This window comes from Aquarana catesbeiana, linkage group LG06 (assembly GCF_042186555.1).
Source record: "Aquarana catesbeiana isolate 2022-GZ linkage group LG06, ASM4218655v1, whole genome shotgun sequence".
Lineage (NCBI taxonomy): Eukaryota > Metazoa > Chordata > Amphibia > Anura > Ranidae > Aquarana > Aquarana catesbeiana.
Window position 1 is genome coordinate 229,741,670 of NC_133329.1, and position 20,053 is coordinate 229,761,722.

General features: G+C 44.9%; 1 protein-coding gene across 1 annotated transcript in view; it reads left to right on the top strand.

The window, feature by feature from the left end:
- The window catches only part of GTF3C1 (general transcription factor IIIC subunit 1), a 395,149-nt gene that overhangs the window by 138,672 nt on the left and 236,424 nt on the right, over nucleotides 1–20,053 (top strand). The window contains exons 13-14 of the mRNA XM_073633018.1: nucleotides 13,206–13,309; nucleotides 13,404–13,582. Coding sequence (XP_073489119.1) covers nucleotides 13,206–13,309; nucleotides 13,404–13,582 — 283 coding nt within the window. The remainder of the gene's footprint in view (nucleotides 1–13,205; nucleotides 13,310–13,403; nucleotides 13,583–20,053) is intronic.

Sequence of the window (20,053 nt, forward strand, 5' to 3'; positions counted from 1 at the left end):
AGTGAAAAAGATGTCTCTTTCAAGCATTAGACCATCTTTTGTCTCAAAAAGTGATCTCAGTGGTCCCCATGGAAGAGCACGGATTGGGGTTTTATTCAAACCTTTTCACAGTACCAAAACCAAATAGAGATGTCACACCCATTCTAGATCTCAAAGATCTAAACCGGTTTCTGAATATCTGCTCTTTTCGCATGGAGTCAATCCAATCAGTAGTCTCCATCCTGCAAGGTGGAGAGCTTCTGGCGTCAATCGAGATCAAGGATGCATACCTCCATGTGCCTATTTTTCCTGCTCACCAGAAATAGCTACGTTTCGAGGTAGAAAATCTTCATTTTCAGTTTGTAGCTCTGCCTTTCGGTCTAGCTACTGCACCTTGAGTGTTTACAAAGGTCCTGGCTCCTCCTCTAGCCAGATTAAGGGTACAAGGTATAACAATTATAGCTTACCTAGATGATCTGCTCTTGATAGACCAGTCGGCAGCCCGCTTAGACCAAAGTATGGTCACCACAGCCAACTACCTGGAATACCTAGGTTAGATTCTCAACCTAGAGAAATCCTCCTTAAAACCATCAGGGAGATTAGAATACTTGGGTCAGATCATAGATACAGCCCAGAAAAAGGTATTCTTGCCCCAGGCGAAGATCAGTGCAATAAAGGAACTGATTCAGGCAGTCAAGGCAAAGAAGAATCCTTCTATTCGACTTTGCATGAGGTTGTTGGGAAAGATGGTGGCTTCATTCAAGGCCATCCCTTATGCTCAGTTTTATTCGAGGCTGCTGCAAAACAGTATCCTATCGGCTTGGAACAAGAAGGTCCAAGCTCTAGATTTCCCAATGTGTCTGTCTCCAAGGGTGAGCCGGAGCCTCAGTTGGTGGTTGATAACCAAGAATCTGCAGAAGGGAAAAGCCTTCCTACCAGTTACCTGGTAGGTGGTAACAACAGATGCCAGCTTTTCAGGTTGGGGAGCAGTCCTGGAAGAGGCGACTGTCTAAAGGAATTGGTCCAGATCAGAAATGACCTTACCCAGGGCCTGGATGTTCAGGTTACAGAATTGTCCTGTCAGGATCCAATCCGATAATGCCACAGCAGTGGTCTGTATCAATCACCAAGGGGGCACGAGAAGTTGTGTGGCCCAGAGAGGTGAATCATATCCTAACTTGGGCAGAAAACAATGTACCTTGCCTATCGGCAGTCTTCATTCCAGGAATAGAAAATTGGCAGGCGGACTACTTGAGTCGCCAGCAGTTGTTCCCGGGAGAATGGTCCCTTCACCCCGATATCTTCCTGACAATATGCCAAAGATGGGGATCCCAGACGTAGATCTATTTGCATCCAGGTTCAACAAAAAGATCAACAACTTTGTGTCAAGAACAAGGGATCCGCTAGCGTGCAGAACAGATGCCTTGGTGTTCCCGTGGAATCAGTTCTCACTGATTTATGCATTCCCTTCCACAACTTCTTCGCAGGGTCAAGCAGTAAGTGAAGTTGGTGATTCTTGTGGTTTTTGTCCGACGGACAAGCATCATCCCCGATCGCTGTGATGTGCGCCCCCGGGGGCACGCAATAGCGGTGCATCCTGAAGAACGTCATATGACGTCCAGTCAGGATTTTCAAACCACTTTGCCGCTGTCATTTTGTAATAGGACGGGCGGTCAATGTTTAAATGTAAGACATTTTCTGTATCACCTATTACTTAAGGCTGCTTTCACACTGGAGCGGGCAGGCGTTGACGGTAAAACGCTGCTAGTTTTAGCGGTGCTTTACCATCATTTTAGTGGCTCTATTCGGCTGATAGCGGGCAGCTTATAGCCCAGCTAGCGGCCAAGGAAGGGCTTAAATGCGCCAGTGAAGCGCCGCTGCCGAATTGCTTTGCAGGCACCCAAATCGCTTCGGCAGCGGTGCCCATTCATTTCAATGGGCAGGTGTGGTGGAGGAGAGGTATACACTGCTCCAAGGATGCTGCTTGCAGGACTTTTTTTTAACATCCTGCCAGCGCATCGCCTCAGTGTGAAAGCACTCGGGCTTTCATACTGAGACTGCAGGGGAGCCAGTTTGCAGGCACTTTACAGGTGCTATTTTTAGCCCAAAAGCACCTGAAAAATGCCCCAGTGTGAAAGGGGTCTCTTAAATTTTATGAGATGAAGGGAAAAAAAAAAATCGGCCTAACATGTCGGCCCAAAAAAATCAGCCTCATATATCGGCCATCGGCCGCCGCGACTTCTAAATATCGGCATCGGCCAGAGAAAAACCCATATCGGTCGACCTCTAGTTGGGAATTAAGCTGGCCTTAAGTACTATCAAAGGCCAGGTCTCGGCCTTAGCGGTATTATTTCAACGACCACTTGCTTCACATTCTTTGGTTCGTAGCTTTATTCAGGGGGTAACGCGGCTTAATCCTTCGGTTAGGTCACCCCTGAACCCTTGAATTTAGTTCTGTTGGCATTGCAGAAACAGCCTTTTGAGGCAATACGGCATATTTCCTTGGTCCTTTTGAGCTAAAGTTTGAAAACGCCAAAGTGATGCTGTTTCCTGACTTTTCAGCCGAGATCATGAGGAAAAGGCGCTCATTTAATGATGTAAGGAAGAGGCTAAGGGAGAACAATATTCAGTACAGTATGCTCTATCCTAGCAAGCTGCAGGTTCAACACAATGGCGCAGTCAAGTTTTTCGACAATCCGAGTGATGTGTGCGAATGGCTGGACCGGAACCCTTGAGGACTGCTAGAGACTGGCTAAGTATACAACTTACACTTTTGCACCTGTTGTGCCTTGACCTGTATGCACATTGATTCGGACAATCTGAGTAGTCACGGGCAATACTGGATTTTTAGGTCCCTCCTTTTAATTTTTTTTTCTTTCTTTTTTCACTTTTTTATATTTTTATTGCCCTTTTTTTTTTTTTTTTATCCTGCATACTCGAGCTATATTCCAGCTGCCCTGGTCTTAATTCCGATGTACTGAACCTGAGGAGTTTATTTGTCTTGCCGCCACTAGAGGGCACTATTTCACTTGCGCTTACAGAAGTCACAGAAAATTATTACTTGTTCTGTTGGCCTTCGCACAGACGTTTGATCTTCCAACACTTTTTTCCAATTTTTCGTGGTTTTATTTTTCAGTTTGGAACTAAAAGCTACATACCGGACGTTGTTCTATTTTTTACCTTTTTTTTTTGGTTTAGTTCTGGTATAATGGCGGGGGGGGGGGGGGGTTATGTTTTTGTTTAGGTTTTTGTATGGGGGTTACAATTTGCTCAGTTCTCTGTTGGTAGGGGCAGCCCTCCTTTCGGGGAAGGGGTCCCTTGCCTCACGGTACACTTACGTTTATTGGCTGGGGATGGCGGGCCTCCACTTTGAAATTATTTTGATCTGTGACCATGGCTAATCCAATTAAAATGGTTTCCTGGAATGTACGAAGCCTAAATAGTAAATTTAAGAGGGCTTCGGTATTCCAGTATCTTAAACAAGCCAGGCCGCATGTTGTCCTTCTGCAGGAGACTCACCTTGATGGAAGCAGGATACTTGCCTAGACTCCTAGTCTCCTTTCCCAGTCGATGCCTAATACTGAGCGTCGGGTGAAGCTGTAGGACCTGACGTCACCATGTACCAGCTGGCTGGCTTGAGCCGCGGCTGTGAATCTCATTTGAAAATTTGTCTGCCAATGCTTTTATAGATGTCAGTTGTCCATCATATGGAATAAAGGTTTTTTTTAAAATCTACTGCACTATGAAGTGCTTTTTCTTCCTCCCTTAAATATGTTTTCTACATAATACTCCACGAGTGACCCTGCCTGGATAAGGACCCTACGGAGATCATTGCAGCATTTGGAAACTTTTGCCAGGTTGGCTACAAAATGATCGGATAACTACTCACCTTATGGACCTGGTTACAGACTATTGGGTGACAAATCTGGAGTCCGCTGACCCCCTGATAGTATGGGATGCATTTAAGGCGGTAATCAGGGGGGATTGTATTTCAGCTATAAAGAAAGAGAGGGTGGAAAAAAATGCTGAGGTTCAATTGTTGCAAGACAGAGAGAGGAAATGCGCAGAAAGCAACACCAGCACTCCTTCGTGCTCTTCCTACGCTGCTTTGTTGGAGGCCAGAGGTTGCTCACCCTGCATTTTAATAATCTGGCACATACGGAGGTGAAGCATAGGACAGAATCACAGTTTGCGGAGGGTGACAAAAATGGGAAGCTCCTTGCCAGGCTGGTAGCAGACTCTCACCTACTTGCAAACATCCCAGTTATCGGACGTAAGGACCGAGGACTGGCTAGTGACTCAATTGACAAAATGTCTGAGTTTCAAGACTTTCTCATCCTTGTATGCACCCATTCCTCCATATGAACGGTCGGCCTTTGAGGACTTGTTGGGGGGGTCTCCCGCTTCCGAGACTGATCGTGAGGTCTTGGAGGGATCACTAATAAGGAGGTGGTATTGGCGATTTTTGCGTTTCCCCCGCATAAGGCCCCGGGCCCTGACGGGTTTCCAGCGGACTTTTATAAGATTTACACAGATCAGATAGCACCCAAACTTACAGCACTATTAGCCTACTGTATGCAACATCAGCAATTGCCTATGTCAATGCTCGACGCTTACATGATTCTACTTCCCAAGCCAGGTAAAGACCCTCTAGAATGTTCATCTTATAGACCAATCGCCTTATTAAATATGGGTTTACAAATCCTAACAAAGTTTCTGGCAAAGAGACTGGCGGGCATTATTTTCTCCCTGGTGGATATTGAATTGACCAGACAGGGTTTATGCCCGGTAAGTCTACAGACACTAACCTAAGGCGGCTGTTTACTCACCTGCAGCTCCCTAACTTTGACTCACCCACTAGGATTGTGGTATCTATTGATATCGAAAAAGCTTTCGACTCCATTGATTGGCACTACATGTTGACAGTACTTGAGAAAATGGGATTTGGCCCGACCTTTCGAGGGTGGATTTCGTTACTATATAATAAACCCAGGACGGCAGTCCACCTAGGAATTTACACTTCCCCATTTTTCTAAATTGGTAGGGGCACTAGACAGGGATGCCCCCTGTCGCGCTTTTTGTTTTCCCTCATGATGGAACCACTCGTGGTTGCGTTTAGAGCGGCCGAAGAGGTTAAGGCAATTAGGGTGGGGACTATTGACGAAGGCCTGGCACTTTATGCTGACGACATGTTGCTGTTTCTGTGAGGCCCAAGGGAGTCACTGGAGGCGGCGCTACACATTATGAACGAGTTTTCTCAGTATTCTGGGTTGAAAGTTAATTGGTCTAAGTTGTCTATTTTACCTCTAGATGCTGGGGCCAGGGACATGACCCGGCCCTGCCACTAAAGTGGGTATCGCAGATCACGTATTTAGGGGTTAAGATTACGGCAGATGTGGCAGACTAAATGCCCCTTTAATCTGGCACCGCTCCTGATCTTTTTTAAGCAGAAAGTCCAGGCCTGGCAAAAACTCCCTTTGTCGCTTATAGGATGGGTTAACCTATTGAAAATGAAAATCCTCCCAGTCATACTATATTTTTTGCGGAATGCTCCCACTTGGATCCCCAAGTCCTTTTTTAAAAAATTGGTCTTACTAGCTTGTTTCTGTGGGCTCCTAAACAGCCCAGAATAGGACTGAAAGTCTTACAGGAACCATGGGGGGAGGGTGGTCTGGCCCTATCGGATTGGTGGAAGTACTATATAGCTGAACAAATGGTGTTTGTTCATAGGTGGCTGACCTGGGGGGACTCGGCCATGGTCCTGGAAGTGGCACACTTGGCTCCTATGAGTTCCTGTGGTTGGCCATACATAGAGGTATCAAGATGGATCATCTTCTTACTGCTTCTATGACGGCCACGATTAAGGCGTGGGAGGAGGCAGTTGGGATGGCGTGTCTCAGTCACCAGGGTCTCTCTCCTTCCACCTCCTTGTGGATGAACCCTAAATTGTCACATTTTTACTCATTCGAAGATCCCATGAGCTGGGTGACCAGGGGAATCAAAATTCTCAAGGATATTATTATGGGCAGGGAATTGCTAACGTTTGACCAGCTTAAAGCTAGACATGACCTGCCTAACTCACAATACTTTAGGTATCTTCAGCTGCACCATGCGTTTCAATCGCAATTTAAAAACAGAACTATAGAATCCTTTCCCTCGTACTTGGAGAAATTGCTTACAACAGATGACCTTCCAAAGACGCTCTCAGTTTCTTACAAAGAGTTGTTCAAAACTAGGCTGAAGGCAGTGCACAAGTGTAGAGAACGGTAGGAGGCTGAGGTCCCGGACATTCAGGGAGAGGACTGGGACGACATGTGGGCACATCTGTTTCAACATCTGGTAACAGCTAGGAACAGACTGATTCATTTTAAGTTCTTGCATAGGATTTACTATACGCCAGCTAGGCTGGCGTCTATTTATCCAACGGTACAGGCGGAATGCTGGAAATGCTTTTTTGCTCCAGCGGCGGCTGAACATGTATTTTGGAGCTGCTCTCAGATCAAACAGTTTTTGTCAGGGGTCACCTCCTGTATATCAGTGGTTCTGATGACTCCTGTCCCGGTGACGGTCAGGGTGTGCCTCCTGGGTTTGATTGAAGAGGTGGTCCCGTCTGGGGCCCATAGAACTCTTCTTAATATCCTCTTGTTCTATAGGAGGAAGGCCATTTTGTTGCGGTTGCGCAAACCGGGGGCACCTGATTTGCGCTTCTGGAAGGGGCTGGTCAATACTATGATGCCATATTATAAAGCGACGTACTTATCTAGAGGTTGCGTAAAGAAATTTAATAGAGTATGGCAGGCATGGTATAATTCTGATCTGACTGTAGGTTAACACCTGCACCTGGGGGAAGGCTGAATTGAGTCTCTTTGAATCCAGTGGTTCTGCTGAATGATTTGGGATTCCACCTTTAGATTCTGGTCACAGTGTTAGTCGCAATCTTGTGGGGCAAGATTGCTGTATCCGGATGACTCATGAGGGGGAGAGGGAACTGAGCAAGGGGGTTGGTGGGGGGGGGGGGGGGGGGGGGGCTTTGTTATTGTCTGATAGTTAACACTACTGTCAGTTAGACAGGACATGTTTCTGTAAATGTACCTGTACATGTTAGCCTATTACCGACTCAGTGTTTGCTGGGTCGGGTACTGCTGTTTGTTGTCTGTGTTGTCAAAAACAAAAAAAATAATTTTTCAAAAAAAAACTTTCTACCAAAGGTAGTATCAGGTTTTCATCTAAACCAGGATATTGTTCTACCTTCATTTTTTCCAGATCCCTGTTCTACAGAAGAGAAGTCACTACATTCTCTGGATGTGGTGAGAGCAGTCAAAGTCTACTTGAAGGTGACTGCTCAGATTTGAAAAACGGATGTTTTTGTTTGTGTTGCCTGAAGGTCCTAAAAGAGGACAGGCAGCATCGAAATCTACTATTTCTAAATGGATTTGGCAAGTAATTGTTCAAGCTTAGGGTTTGATTCCACCGCCTCAAATCAAAGTGCACTCCACTAGGGCTGTTAATGCTTCGTGGGCAATGCATCACCAAGCTTCCATGGCTCAAATCTGCAAGGCCGCAACTTGGTCTTCAGTCCATACATTTACCAGATTCTATCAGGTGGATGTAAAAAGGCATGAGGATATTGCCTTTGGGTGTAGTGTGCTGCAGGCCGCAGTATGCCGCGTACACACGAGCGGACTTTACGGCAGACTTTGCCCGGCGGACGGGATTTCATCGGACAATTCGATCGTGTGTGGGCTCCAGCGCACTTTGTTTTCTCAAAAGTTGGACGGACTTAGATTTGAAACATGTTTCAAATCTATCCGACGGACTCTAGTCCGGTCGAAAAGTCCGCTCGTCTGTATGCTAGTTCGACGGTCAAAAAGCCACGCTAGGGCAGCTATTGGCTACTGGCTATGAACTTCCTTATTTTAGTCCGGTCGTACATCATCACGTACGAATTCGACGGACTTTGGTTGATTGTGTGTAGGCAAGTCCGTTCATTCAAAAAGTCCGCCGGGCAAAGTCTGCCGTAAAGTCCACTCGTGTGTACGCGGCATTAGTCCTCTAGTCTCATGGTGCCCTACTTTTGTTGTGTCTCCCTCCCCTCAGTTGGCATTGCTCTGGGACATCCCACATAGTAACTACTATGGTTCTGTGTCCAGTGATGTACGATAAAGAAAATAGGATTTTTATAACCGCTTACCTGTAAAATCCTTTTCTTGGAGTACATCACGGGACACAGAGGTCCCTCCCCTCTTCTAATACACATGTATTGCTTTGCTACAAAAACTGGGGTACTCCCAGTAGTGGGAGGGCTTATATGGAGAGTGGACTTACTGTCTTGGGGTGTGCAAGTGTCCATCATCTGAAGGTGGCCTAAAACCCCACTTAGTAACTACTATGGCTCTGTGATGTACTCCAAGAAAAAGATTTTACAAGTAAGCTTTTATAAAAAAAATCCTATTTTTTGCTTCATTGCCTTATTGATAGCCTGGTTCCATAGGAGTTTTCACTTCCTTTTGCATCTTGCATATGGAATTGTTCCAAGTTTTCTGAGAAGATGACTTCCATCTTCTTCTTTCTCTATTTGGATTCCCAGATAGTAGCCAATGTTCCCACGTTCTTTGATTTAAAAATTTTCTTTTAGCTTGTGAACTATCTGATTGTATTCCCCTTCTTGTTCAAAATAGGTTATAATGTCCTCAACATAGATAAGTATGTATATCCATCAGTCTTCTTGATTCCTGGAGTAGACAGGGGGACTGTTTACTTCTTGAGAATCCCTCTCTAGTAAGCACTTCATTCACTTTCTCATTCCACATCCTTGCAGATTGCTTAAGACCGTAGATGCTCTTCTGAAGTTTACACACAAGGTTGTCTCCTTGCTCAAACCCTGGTGAGATCTTCCTTAATGTCTCCATATAGGAAAGCAGTTTTAACATCTAGGTGTTTGACATGCATGCCCTTCCTGGCTGCAACACTAAGAAGTGCTCTAGAAGTGGAGTGTTTTTTTACGACTTGAGCGAATGTTTCATCGTAAACTTCACCAAATTTCTGAGAGTAACCCATGGCAACTAGTCTGGCTTTGTATTTGTGGAGATTCCTGTCTGCGTCTGACTTTATTTTGAAAGTCCACTTCCTATAGTTTTGCGGTTAGGAGGGAGCTCTGTGAGTGTCCCAGGTTTTATTCTCTTGAAGTGACTTTAATTTTTCTTCTGTTGCCTTTCTCCATTTATTGGCTTTACATTTTGGCAGTTTTTCTATGTATTCCCAGGATGTTGGTTCAAGTATGCTGTGTGTTTTGACAGTGTATGACAGCTTGTGGGGTGGTATCACTTTTGTAGTCCGAGTGGATCTTCTGACTTCAGGTAGTTCAGGATCTGGTGGGGAACTTGATTTAAGCAATGTGAGTTCCAGCTCTTGTTCTGACTCCTGCAAAGGTTGGCTTTGGTTGACCTTTTCTTCTGGTTTGCTTGGCATATTCACTTCACGGGTTTCAGGGATCAGTGTTTCTGGTGATGAGCTTTCATCAAAATAAACACTGCGGCTTATTGTCACTTTGTCAATCTTTGGGTGTAGGATTCTGTAACCCTTAGTTTGCTCGCTGTAGCCTACTAGAATGCCCTCTATGGCTCTGTTCTCCAGCTTGGATTGCTTTTCACTTGGAATATGCTTTACATCCAAACACTCTGATGTGCCCTATGCTAGGCTTTTATCCATGCCACATTTCAAATGGAGTACTTTTAGTGGATCTTCAGGGTAGTCTGTTCTGTAGGTAGGTTGCAGTCATGACTGCTTCTCCCCAGTACTTGTAAGGTAGGTTGGCATACGACAACATGCATCTGGCCATTTCTATAAGAGTGCAATTATTTATTTTTTTTCCCTTTCTGTTACACCGTTTTGGTCAGGAGTGTATGGGGTGGTTGCCTGCTGTACTATTCCTTGTCTCTTAAGATATGAGGCCACTTCTTTGTTTATGTATTCTCCCCCCATTGCTGGTGTGTAGTATTACTGGTTTCCGTTGGAATTTGTTGTTAGACATGGCAACAAACTCTTGAAGTTTCTTTGATGTTTCATTCTTGTGTTTCATCAGATAAGTAGTTGTGTACCCGGAATAATCAATGAAAGTCAGTAGATATCTGTTCCCGCCTGACGGAGTTTTCATTGGACCTCATACATCACTGTGTATGAGCTGCAGCTGGTGGGTAGTTTTTCTTTGGTATGCTTGTGGAAGGGGAGCACGTGTGGCTTTTGTTTCAATACAACACTTGCATTTCATGAGCACTTTGGAAGGTACTATTGTCAAATCTTCTGATAAGCCTCCCTTTATAATGTCTAGTATAGCTTCTGGACTTCTGTGCCCCAGCTGTCTGTGCCATAAGTGAATACATTTGCTGTGTAGGTCATTAGCGACTATATTGGCTTACTGGTTTGTGGTGATGAGCCTGTATAGGTGATCATCCAGTTTTCCTTTTGTGAGGAATTGCTTATTATTGTGAATTGTGCATTCATCACCCTGGAACTTAACTGTGAGATGGTTGTTTGCAAGACTTTTCACTAATAGAAGGCTGCCTTCTAGTTCTAGAACATACAGCACTTTCTTTACATGGATACTGTGGTGACCACCTTGTGGTGTAGTGCAGTTCAGGAAGCCCTGGCCTTTACCTTCGGAGGTGATGCTTTTCCTGTTTGCTAGGAAAACTGTCTTTTCCACTGTAATCAATGTTTGTGAAGAAAGTCTCATCTCTAGTCATGTGGCTTGTCGCACCTGAGTCTATGCACCAGCCACATGGCTTGCCACACTGTGTCACTTTAAAGGTGCCACTCCATGATGTGTCTGCAGTTTCTATTGTGGCTGCTTTGACTCTATCTTTTGTGGATAGCTCTAGCTTTCGCTGCTCGGCTTTTCAGATAGAACAGTCCTTTTTTTTAAGTGACCGGTCCTTTTACAGCAAAACAGGCTATGCCTTTTTTGTTGTGCTTTGTGCCTTTGTATATCTTAAGAACTTTGTCATCATGGTGCATATTTTCTTTCCTTCTGTCATATTCATCGATTAATTTCCCTTTGACATATGCTAGCAGCAACGGCTGTCATAGGCCGGGCACCTCGAGCGCTCACCATGTCTTCTTGGGGCATGTCACCTGGCTCGGCAGTCTCACCACAGGTAATATTCTTGCATATCCTCACACCTCTCCACTGACACCTGCAGTGGCTTCCCTTTTTGCACACTCACATCTCGGCTCACACACCTCTTCCTTTTGTGATGGGTTACTTCACACATTCATACCCATGCACACTTTGGGCCCCATTCCTTGTCTTTCCTTCTACATTCACTCCCCACCTCTCACCCAGTTTACTCACATTCACATCTCCTCTTTTCATTCCTAGTGTTTCTCCTATTCCCTGGGCCTCGTCATCTGTCCCCGCTTGGTGGCCCGTGTAGGGGCTCCGGCCACCCTGTCGGTCGGGGCCGACGGTCTTTTGGGGCGTGCTCTCTGCCTCAACCCCGGGGGAGATTCAGTGGACCCGGACCTACATTGCACCATAATGTATGGGCTATCACTCACCCATGCATCATTTGTGAGTATATCAGAAAAAATTAGCATCTTTATGCGTCCATTTTCCCCATACTTCTACTGACATACAGCTATTTTTTCAATGCAGCTACACTGCATCAGACTCCTGACGATTGGTTTCAAGCCAAGAAACGCGTAGAGTTAACATCTATTGATGCAAACATCTATCTACTGTACTATGTACTATGTATTACACCATTTTACCATGTCCTGTACATGTATAATCATCATTCGAACCATGTCTGTAAACCTACTTATGTTAACATGTTTTATCATAGCCTAAATGTGTTCCTTTTATTATGTATTTGGTTTTATGACCTTGTGGTAATAAACTGTATACCTTTTTCTTGCAACATATTTTGTGGGTATTATCACTCGATACAGGATCCACTTTAGACATCCTATCATAATATTCTTTGCAATGTGGACATACTCACCAATATGCCTCACACAAAGTCCCGCTTCCATTCTCCACTTTTTCTGTACCTAATGGGATGGAGGCATGTTGGTGCATTCACACAAAAACAAGTGGACAGGTCACAACCCCATTTTTGACATATGCTAGCATCAGCTCGTGCTCCGGTCTGGTTTCTAAAGCCTTAATGAGAGCAGTAAATGTCTCTGGAAGGCTGCACAGGAGCATGGCAACAATATGGTTATCTTTTGATGTCCTCTCCAATGACACGTAGCTGCTCTATGATCTCTAGCATAGCATTCAAGTGGTCACACACATTTGCTGGCCTTGTAGTCTCATCTGGTACACCTTTCTTTGCAAAATTGTTTGTTGTTTAGACTTGAACGCTCATGCAGCTTTTGTAATGTAGTCCACATACCTTTGGCTGTTTTCTCTATTCTTATGTGGAGAAACTGGTCATCTTCCACTAGCAAGCTTAGAATTGCTTTGGCTTGTCTATCCGTCCTATCCCATTTCTCTGTCTCTCCATTTGTGGGTCTGTCTGTATTCAGCACTTGCCACAAGTCATCCATGCTAAAAAGCATTTCCAGTTTAAAATGCTGGTAATTGCTATTGTTTAGGTTTGCTATTGCAAGCTTCACATCTGAACCGCTTGCCATCTTTCAGTAGCTTGCATGCAGTACTCACTAATTCACTGTAGAATTCTTTCCAGTGCCTAGGTTCCTTCTGGGTGCGCTGGGGTATCCTTTCCAGTGCCTGGGACCCATAACCTATTGTGCAGAATATTGATATAAGCGCTTTGGAAGCTTTTGGTATACAGCAGAACACCTTTACTTTCATGGATGATATCTTTATGATGGGTTTACATCATGTAGACAGAAAACAGGAAGTAGGAAAAATACAAGAACATATAACACAATAAGGATGGTACTTCCTCTGATTACCTTACCATAGAATACATATTAAAACACTGCAGGGCCACCTGCTGGATAGAAAAGGTATCATGCATATATATGGTTCACATTATAAAGCAACTTTACATCGTTGGATTACATGCTGCTGTTCTTCCAACAACCCGCAGCAGTTCGCAGAGGGCAGTGTGAACCAACGTTGATTGAGGTGCAATTCAGGAACTCGCACTGGATTTGCAGAGTTTCCCGCATCGCACCAGTGTGAACTCTACCTTTTTGTTTGTTTTCTGAATGGGATCATTTTATAGTATGTTATCTCTTATTACTTTTAACAGGTGGAATTTGTGGTTCATCCATCAATTAATCCAAATGATCCTTTAGTTAAAAGCACTATTGAACAAATTCGCTTTCGTATGTCCAATTCTACTTCAGGGAACCGGTACGTAAGTGTAAAGCAGACAAGCCTTCACCTGGAAACAGTTAAATTATACCTCATTCCATTATTTTGTTTTAATGTTTTTTATTGATCTCAGCACACGCTTGCCTCAAAGCTCATCAGCTACCGGTAAGGCTGAGCCTGATGAACAAAACAAAGAAAATAAAGGAGAAAAACACAAGACTTCTCTCTTTCTGGGTGATAGTTCTGAAGATGTGCCTGAAGGCAAAGATTCAATGTATGTGACACAGTTAAAGAATTATCATCCAGTTATAGGTATGTACAAAGATTTCCGTCATTTATTAGTGATGATTCTTTTGTAGGTTATTGTAAGGTTATGAATACCAGTATGTATTCTTAATTTGTTTAGGTTTGTACCAATTTGGTTAAGTCTTATACTACCAGGTAATTTATATTTTAGAGAGTTTGTGTCTCCCTATAGTCATTCTTTTTTGCTCTTTTTGCAATACAGCTGTGCAATACAGTTTTACAAAAAAAAGTATTTGGGAGCTTAAAGTGGAACTTTACTCACCTTGGCTCCAGAGATGTGATGTCCTGGAGCACCCCACCAGCCCCTGATATCTTTGAACCTCCAGCTTCCAGATATTGAGCACCAGCCATTTAAATTGGGCGGGCCGATATGATGTAATTTCTGCAAAAGCGTGGGAGTTCAGTCAGCTTTAGCATTGCCAAATCTCTATGGTAAGCTGTGCGTAGGAACATGTCAAGAAAATGGAAGACCTTTTAGCTTATCAAAGCTGAAAAATAAGAAAAAAATAAAAAAACAAGGTTGTTATATGTTGTGTTATGTTCCCATTAACTTGGCATTCCTTAAATAAATAAATATTATTGCTTGCCTTTTTACATGCATTGCCTTTTTACATGCATTTTACTTGCATAAAATCCTACTAAGCTCTCCCCTGCTATGTTATGTTAAGGAGCAGGTTGTGGAGTTTAACACAATTAACTCTGTAATTTGCTGGCAAGTCTCGTCATTGACAGGTTGTAAACTAGATTTGAACATTTTCCTAACAAACAATTAAAGATCTTAGGGCTTGACTTCTGCATTGTATGTGAATACACTTTTTCATAAACAAAATTGTCCCTACTTCTGTACCTTACCTTCACCTTCCATCTTTTCAAGGCAATAGTAGCAATCTGCTAAAATTTGAAACAACTAGAAAGATGATGTAAAAAATGTATGCTGTTTGGATGGGAACACAAAATAGTGGGGGTTTCTCAAATGTGATTGAAAAAGTGAATATATTGAAAGTTCACCATGGCTTTTGATTCTGCTACTGAGCACTCGATAAAATATTTTCTATTTTTGGCTGGAAAGGACATAGCCCCACAGATGGATGGATCCCAGAGCTTTTTTTTTTTTTTCTTTTACATGTTTGTAAATCTCAAGTCAAAAATTGTTGCCCTTTGCCCTATGAAAAAATAAATGCACTGATCAGTTTGTTGAGGTATGGGGTGTATGTTGCATGTCATCTGACACATTGGGCAAAATAATAATGTTAGAAAATGATCATAAATTTTTTTTTTTTCCGTGATTTTAAGGGATGTTTGTTGCTTCTTTGCATGTCTTTCACTCTGCAATAGCCGAAGCATGTCCTCCTATGTTTAGGTTTTGGCTCTGCAGTAATGACCTAATTCTGGTTCTTCTAAGTTGATGTAGCTCTGGTAACATTCTGGCTATTCTAAAATGTCTCTGTCCTGTGTTTTCATTCACTGGCCTTAACATGATAGGTGTGACTTGCACACAGGAATTGCTATAAAGAGGTGGGGATCACAAAAACCAACCCTCTTTTTACCCTATAGACACCTGGTGTTCAACCTGCGGCCATTTTAGCATGTTTTGTGTGGCCCTTGGAGTCCCTGCAAACACTAATCTGCTTTTCCCTATTGCCGTGTTATAGCAGTGATTTCTAGCAGTCCCATGTAGAATGTCTTTGGTCAGTTGCTAACTCCAGTCTCAACAACTCATATAGCATGTCCACAATTTCTGACATCTCTTGTGTCATGTCTGCAGTCTCTCCATCTCCTGTACCTATGTCTGCAGTCTCTAACCATCTCTTGTATCATGTCTGCAGTCTCTGACTATCTACTGTATCCTGTCCACAGTCTCTGACCAGCTCCTGTGTCTTGTCCACAGTCTCTGACCATCTCTTGTATCATGTCTGCAGTCTCTAACCATCTCTTGTATCCTGTCTGCAATCTGTAACCATCTCTTGTATGCTATCCTGTCAGCAGTTTGACTATCTACTGTATCCTCAAAAAACAAAAAAATGCAGCGCTGTGTGATACTGAATCTTACAAATGCATAGATGGTGCCATAAACAATGAAAATCAATATTGCTAAAAAAATGTACCTATGAACATAAAAAAATATTTTTGTAACAAGCAAGCTCACAGTGAAAGAAATTTAGTATTATTCCTTAATATCAAGTGTCCAAAAAAAGATTTTTCTTTCTCGAACATCACGGGACACAGAGCCTCAGTAATTACTGATGGGTTATATAGGGTATCACTGGTGATTGGACACTGGCACACCCTATCAGGTAGTTCAACCCCCTATATAATCCCTCCCCTTGCAGGGATAACTCAGTTTTTACGCCAGTGTCTTAGGTGATGGACGTGTAAAGATGTACTGTGCTGAGCTCCAAAGGGAATATCCTATATCCTATACTGGGGCAAGCCAGGCGAACGGATCTATTCAAAGTGTCCTTTCTAGGCCGAATTGGATGGTACCCGGGCCTCGTGTCCGAAGAAACGAGGTTTTACCTGTAACGCTTCTCTTTTTAGAGAGCTGGACCCCGCATATTAGAAAATGGTTTTCTAGCCTAATTTCTAGCCGGGTGCTTTACGGGCCCAGAACTGCAGGATCCCCCTATTCGTAGGGGGCCCCAGTCTCTGACGGTTTTTTCAAACGGAGCCCTCCGTGAGAGGTGAAGATTGGGTCTGTGTAAACTGAACCCTGTGGCTGGATAAGGTAAGGGAGATTCCACAGAATTTTCTAATTCTAGTAGGTTTCTCCTTTAAGGTAAATGCATGCTATGCCTATTGTGACCACCGGGGGCTGCCAAGAGCACAAACTTTCACATGCTGACGTCTGTCTCAAGGTGTTCATGCTGCACAAGTTTCACAGCGTCTCCGGCCGGCTCACGGTAGGATGGATGGGGGGGATTTCTCATGATTGAATGTTCCCCCCAGGCTAAAGGGAGGCCCCAGGGGTCTAGAAAGCTGTTATACCGCTCGGGCACCGCTGCCTCTGCCGCCATCACCGCCGTTGCCGTTTTAGGCAGGCTCTTCACTACCAGCCTCTCTCCCTCCTCCCCCTACCCCAGGCTTCCTCCATATTATTTTAGGAGAGTCGGCCAGCGCGGGAAGCGCTCGTTTTTTCGAAATTAGAGGGGGGGGCGGTACGTCAGCACAGGTGCTTAGACTCCCACTCAGGCCAGCTGCAGGCTATTAAAGGCACTCTGTACAGGTGCACACAGCCTTTGGAGAGACACAGAGCTGACAGGTCGCATGTAAGGTGGGACACAGGCATTCTCCTAGGCAGCATTTACTGAAGTAACACCAGACTGAGCATTGGGTAGCAAGGCTTTTAGCCAGACTACATCACTCAGCAGTCAGTGTTCATTTGTGATACCTCACACCTTGTTGCTTTGCACTATGGGTAGAAGAGGTTCAAGCACCCCAAGAACCAGAGACACTAGGGGATCTCGTTCAGGTTCTGAGGGCCCCCTGTCAGCAGCATCCTCCCCCCCTGAAGGGCCAGGGACGGCTAGCCAGGGAGAGCCGTTGGGGTCAGGGGCTACACTGCTTCTGGCACTTCAGCCCCTGTATATATTACACAAGAGGTTTTTTCCTCAACCATTAATGGTTTAGAGGAAAGATTAATGGCCGTGATTACAGCTTCACTCAGTGGAAGAAAAGGTACTAGGCCTTCCTCTGTTCCCCAAGACCCTCAGGAAGAGGAGCTCTGGGATAAAGGAGAGGAATCCTTTTCAGAGGATCGGGATGGGGCGGATGATTCCTCTTCGGAGGAATCAGGTGGAGAGGGGCCCTCTGCGACTTCCCAAGAGGAGAAAGTCTTAGTGCAGATCCTTACTGGATTGGTCCGCTCCACATTTAAGTTGCCCGTACCTGAAACTGTTAAAGAATCCTCTTCTGCTTTGGGGTCACTGAAACCTTTCCAAGCAGCACAGGCTTTTCCTGTTCATAATTTACTTGAAAAGCTCATTTATTCTGAGTGGGATCACCCAGACAAACGTTTTTTTCCGCCGAGAAAGTTTTCAACACTTTATCCGATGGAAGAAAAGTTTATTAAAATGTGGGGAATACCGGCCATTGATGCCGCCATTTCCTCCATAAATAATAGTCTGACTTGTCCTGTAGACAATGCTCAGATGCTCAGGGATCCTGTAGATAAAAGGATGGAATCCCTATTGAAGGATGTTTTTTCCTTAGCAGGTTCAGTGGCTCAACCTGCAGTAGCAGCGATTGGAGTCTGTCAATACTTAAGAGACCATGTTAAGCAGGTCATCAAAGTATTACCTGAACAGCAGGCCCAGGGGTTTGCTAACCTTCTGGCGGCCTTATGCTTTGTGGTTGACGCCATTAGAGATTCTATCGTGCAAACCTCCCGTCTTTCACTGGGGTTGGTGCATATACGTAGAATCCTATGGTTGAAAAATTGGTCAGCCAAAGCACCATGCAAGAAGCTCCTGGCGAGGTTTCCATTTCGTGGTGAAAGGTTGTTTGGAGAGGACTTGGATAACTATATCAAGAGAATCTCTTGTGGGAAAAGCACTCTCTTACCTGTTAAGAAGAAGAGTAAGCGTCCCTCTTTCAAACGGACTCTTTCCCCAGCGCCGGGGGCTTCAGCCTCCAGGCAGTCTCGACGACTGCCTCCATCCGGGTCCAGAGACAAGAGTCAACCCCAGGGACAAAAGAAGTCCTGGGGGAAGAAGCCTACTAGGCAAAACACTAAGACCTCTGCATGAGGGGGCGCCCACGCTCGCTCGAGTGGGGGGAAGACTGCGACAGTTCTCAGGGCTCTGGCAGGAGGATTTCCAGGGCAGATGGGTAATCTCCACGGTAACCTTAGGGTACAAGCTGGAGTTTCAGGAATTTCCCTCTCCTCGGTTCCTCCGATCAAGTGTCCCCAGAGACCCAGAGAAGAAGCAGTCGCTCCTTCTAGCGTTAGAGCGACTTTTGTCGCAGGAGGCCATTATGATGGTTCCCGCAAAGGACCAAGGATTGGGCTTCTATTCCAACCTTTTTACGGTCCAAAAACCAAATGGGGATGTCAGACCCATTCTGGATTTAAGGGATCTGAACCGATTCGATCTAAGGGATCTGAACCGATTCCTAAGGATTCAGTCCTTCCACATGGAATCAGTCCGGACAGTAGTCTCTATCCTGCAGGGAGGAGAATTTCTGGCATCGATAGACATCAGAGATGCATATCTGCATGGGCCCATTTTTCCTGCTCATCAGAAGTTTCTGCACTTCGAGGTAGGAGGGCGCCATTTCCAGTTTGTGGCTCTGCCTTTTGAGATAGCCACTGCACCTCGGGTGTTCACAAAGGTCTTGGCCCCTCCTCTGGCCAGACTAAGGGCTCAAGGTATAGCTGTCATAGCATACCTAGACGACCCGCTATTGATAGACCGGTCTGTAGCCTCCTTGAACGGGAACTTGAGATCCACAGTCAAGTATCTGGAACACCTAGATTGGATCCTCAACCTAGAAAAATCTTTCCTAAAACCAGTAAGAAGACTGGAGTATTTAGGTCTGATCATAAATACAAGCCAGAAGAAGGTATTTCTACCTCAGGCAAAGATCACGGCTTTAAGGGAGCTGATTCTGGCAGTCAGGACCAAGAAGGGTCCTTCTGTCCGCCTTTGTATGAGGCTGCTAGGGAAGATAGTGTCTTCATTCAAAGCAGTTCCCTATGCTCCGTTTCATTCAAGAATGCTGCAACACAGTATTCTGTCAACCTGGAACAAGAAGGTTCAGGCATTAGACTTTCCGATGCACCTGTCGCATGCGGTGCGTCAGAGCCTCAATTGGTGGCTCATACCAAAAAACCTGCAGAAGGGGAAATCCTTTCTACCGGTTACCTGGACGGTGGTAACAACAGATGCCAGTCTGTCAGGTTGGGGAGCAGTTCTGGAACAGTCTGCGGTTCAGGGGATATGGTCCAAGACAGAGAGGACCTTACCCATCAACATTCTGGAGATCCGGGCGGTATATCTAGCCCTAAAAGCCTGGACTCTCAGGATACAGGGCTGCCCGGTCAGGATCCAGTCCGACAATGCCACAGCAGTGGCTTATGTCAATCATCAGGGAGGCACCGGGAGCCGAGCTGCTCAAAAGGAGGTGAACCAGATCTTAGTCTGGGCAGAGATGCATGTGCCATGCATATCGGCAGTTTTCATCCCAAGGATAGAGAACTGGCAGGCGGACTATCTAAGTCGCCAGCAGTTACTCCCAGGGGAATGGTCTCTACACCCCAACGTCTTTTGGGCCATATGCCAAAGATGGGGGGTCCCAGATGTAGATCTCTTTGCATCCCGATTCAACAAAAAGATAGACAGATTTGTGGCAAGGACGAGGGATCCTCTTGCATGCGGGACGGATGCGTTGGTGATTCCGTGGCATCCGTTCTCACTGATTTACGCGGCATCCGTTCTCACTGATTTACGCATTCCCGCCTATTCTGCTACTGCCACG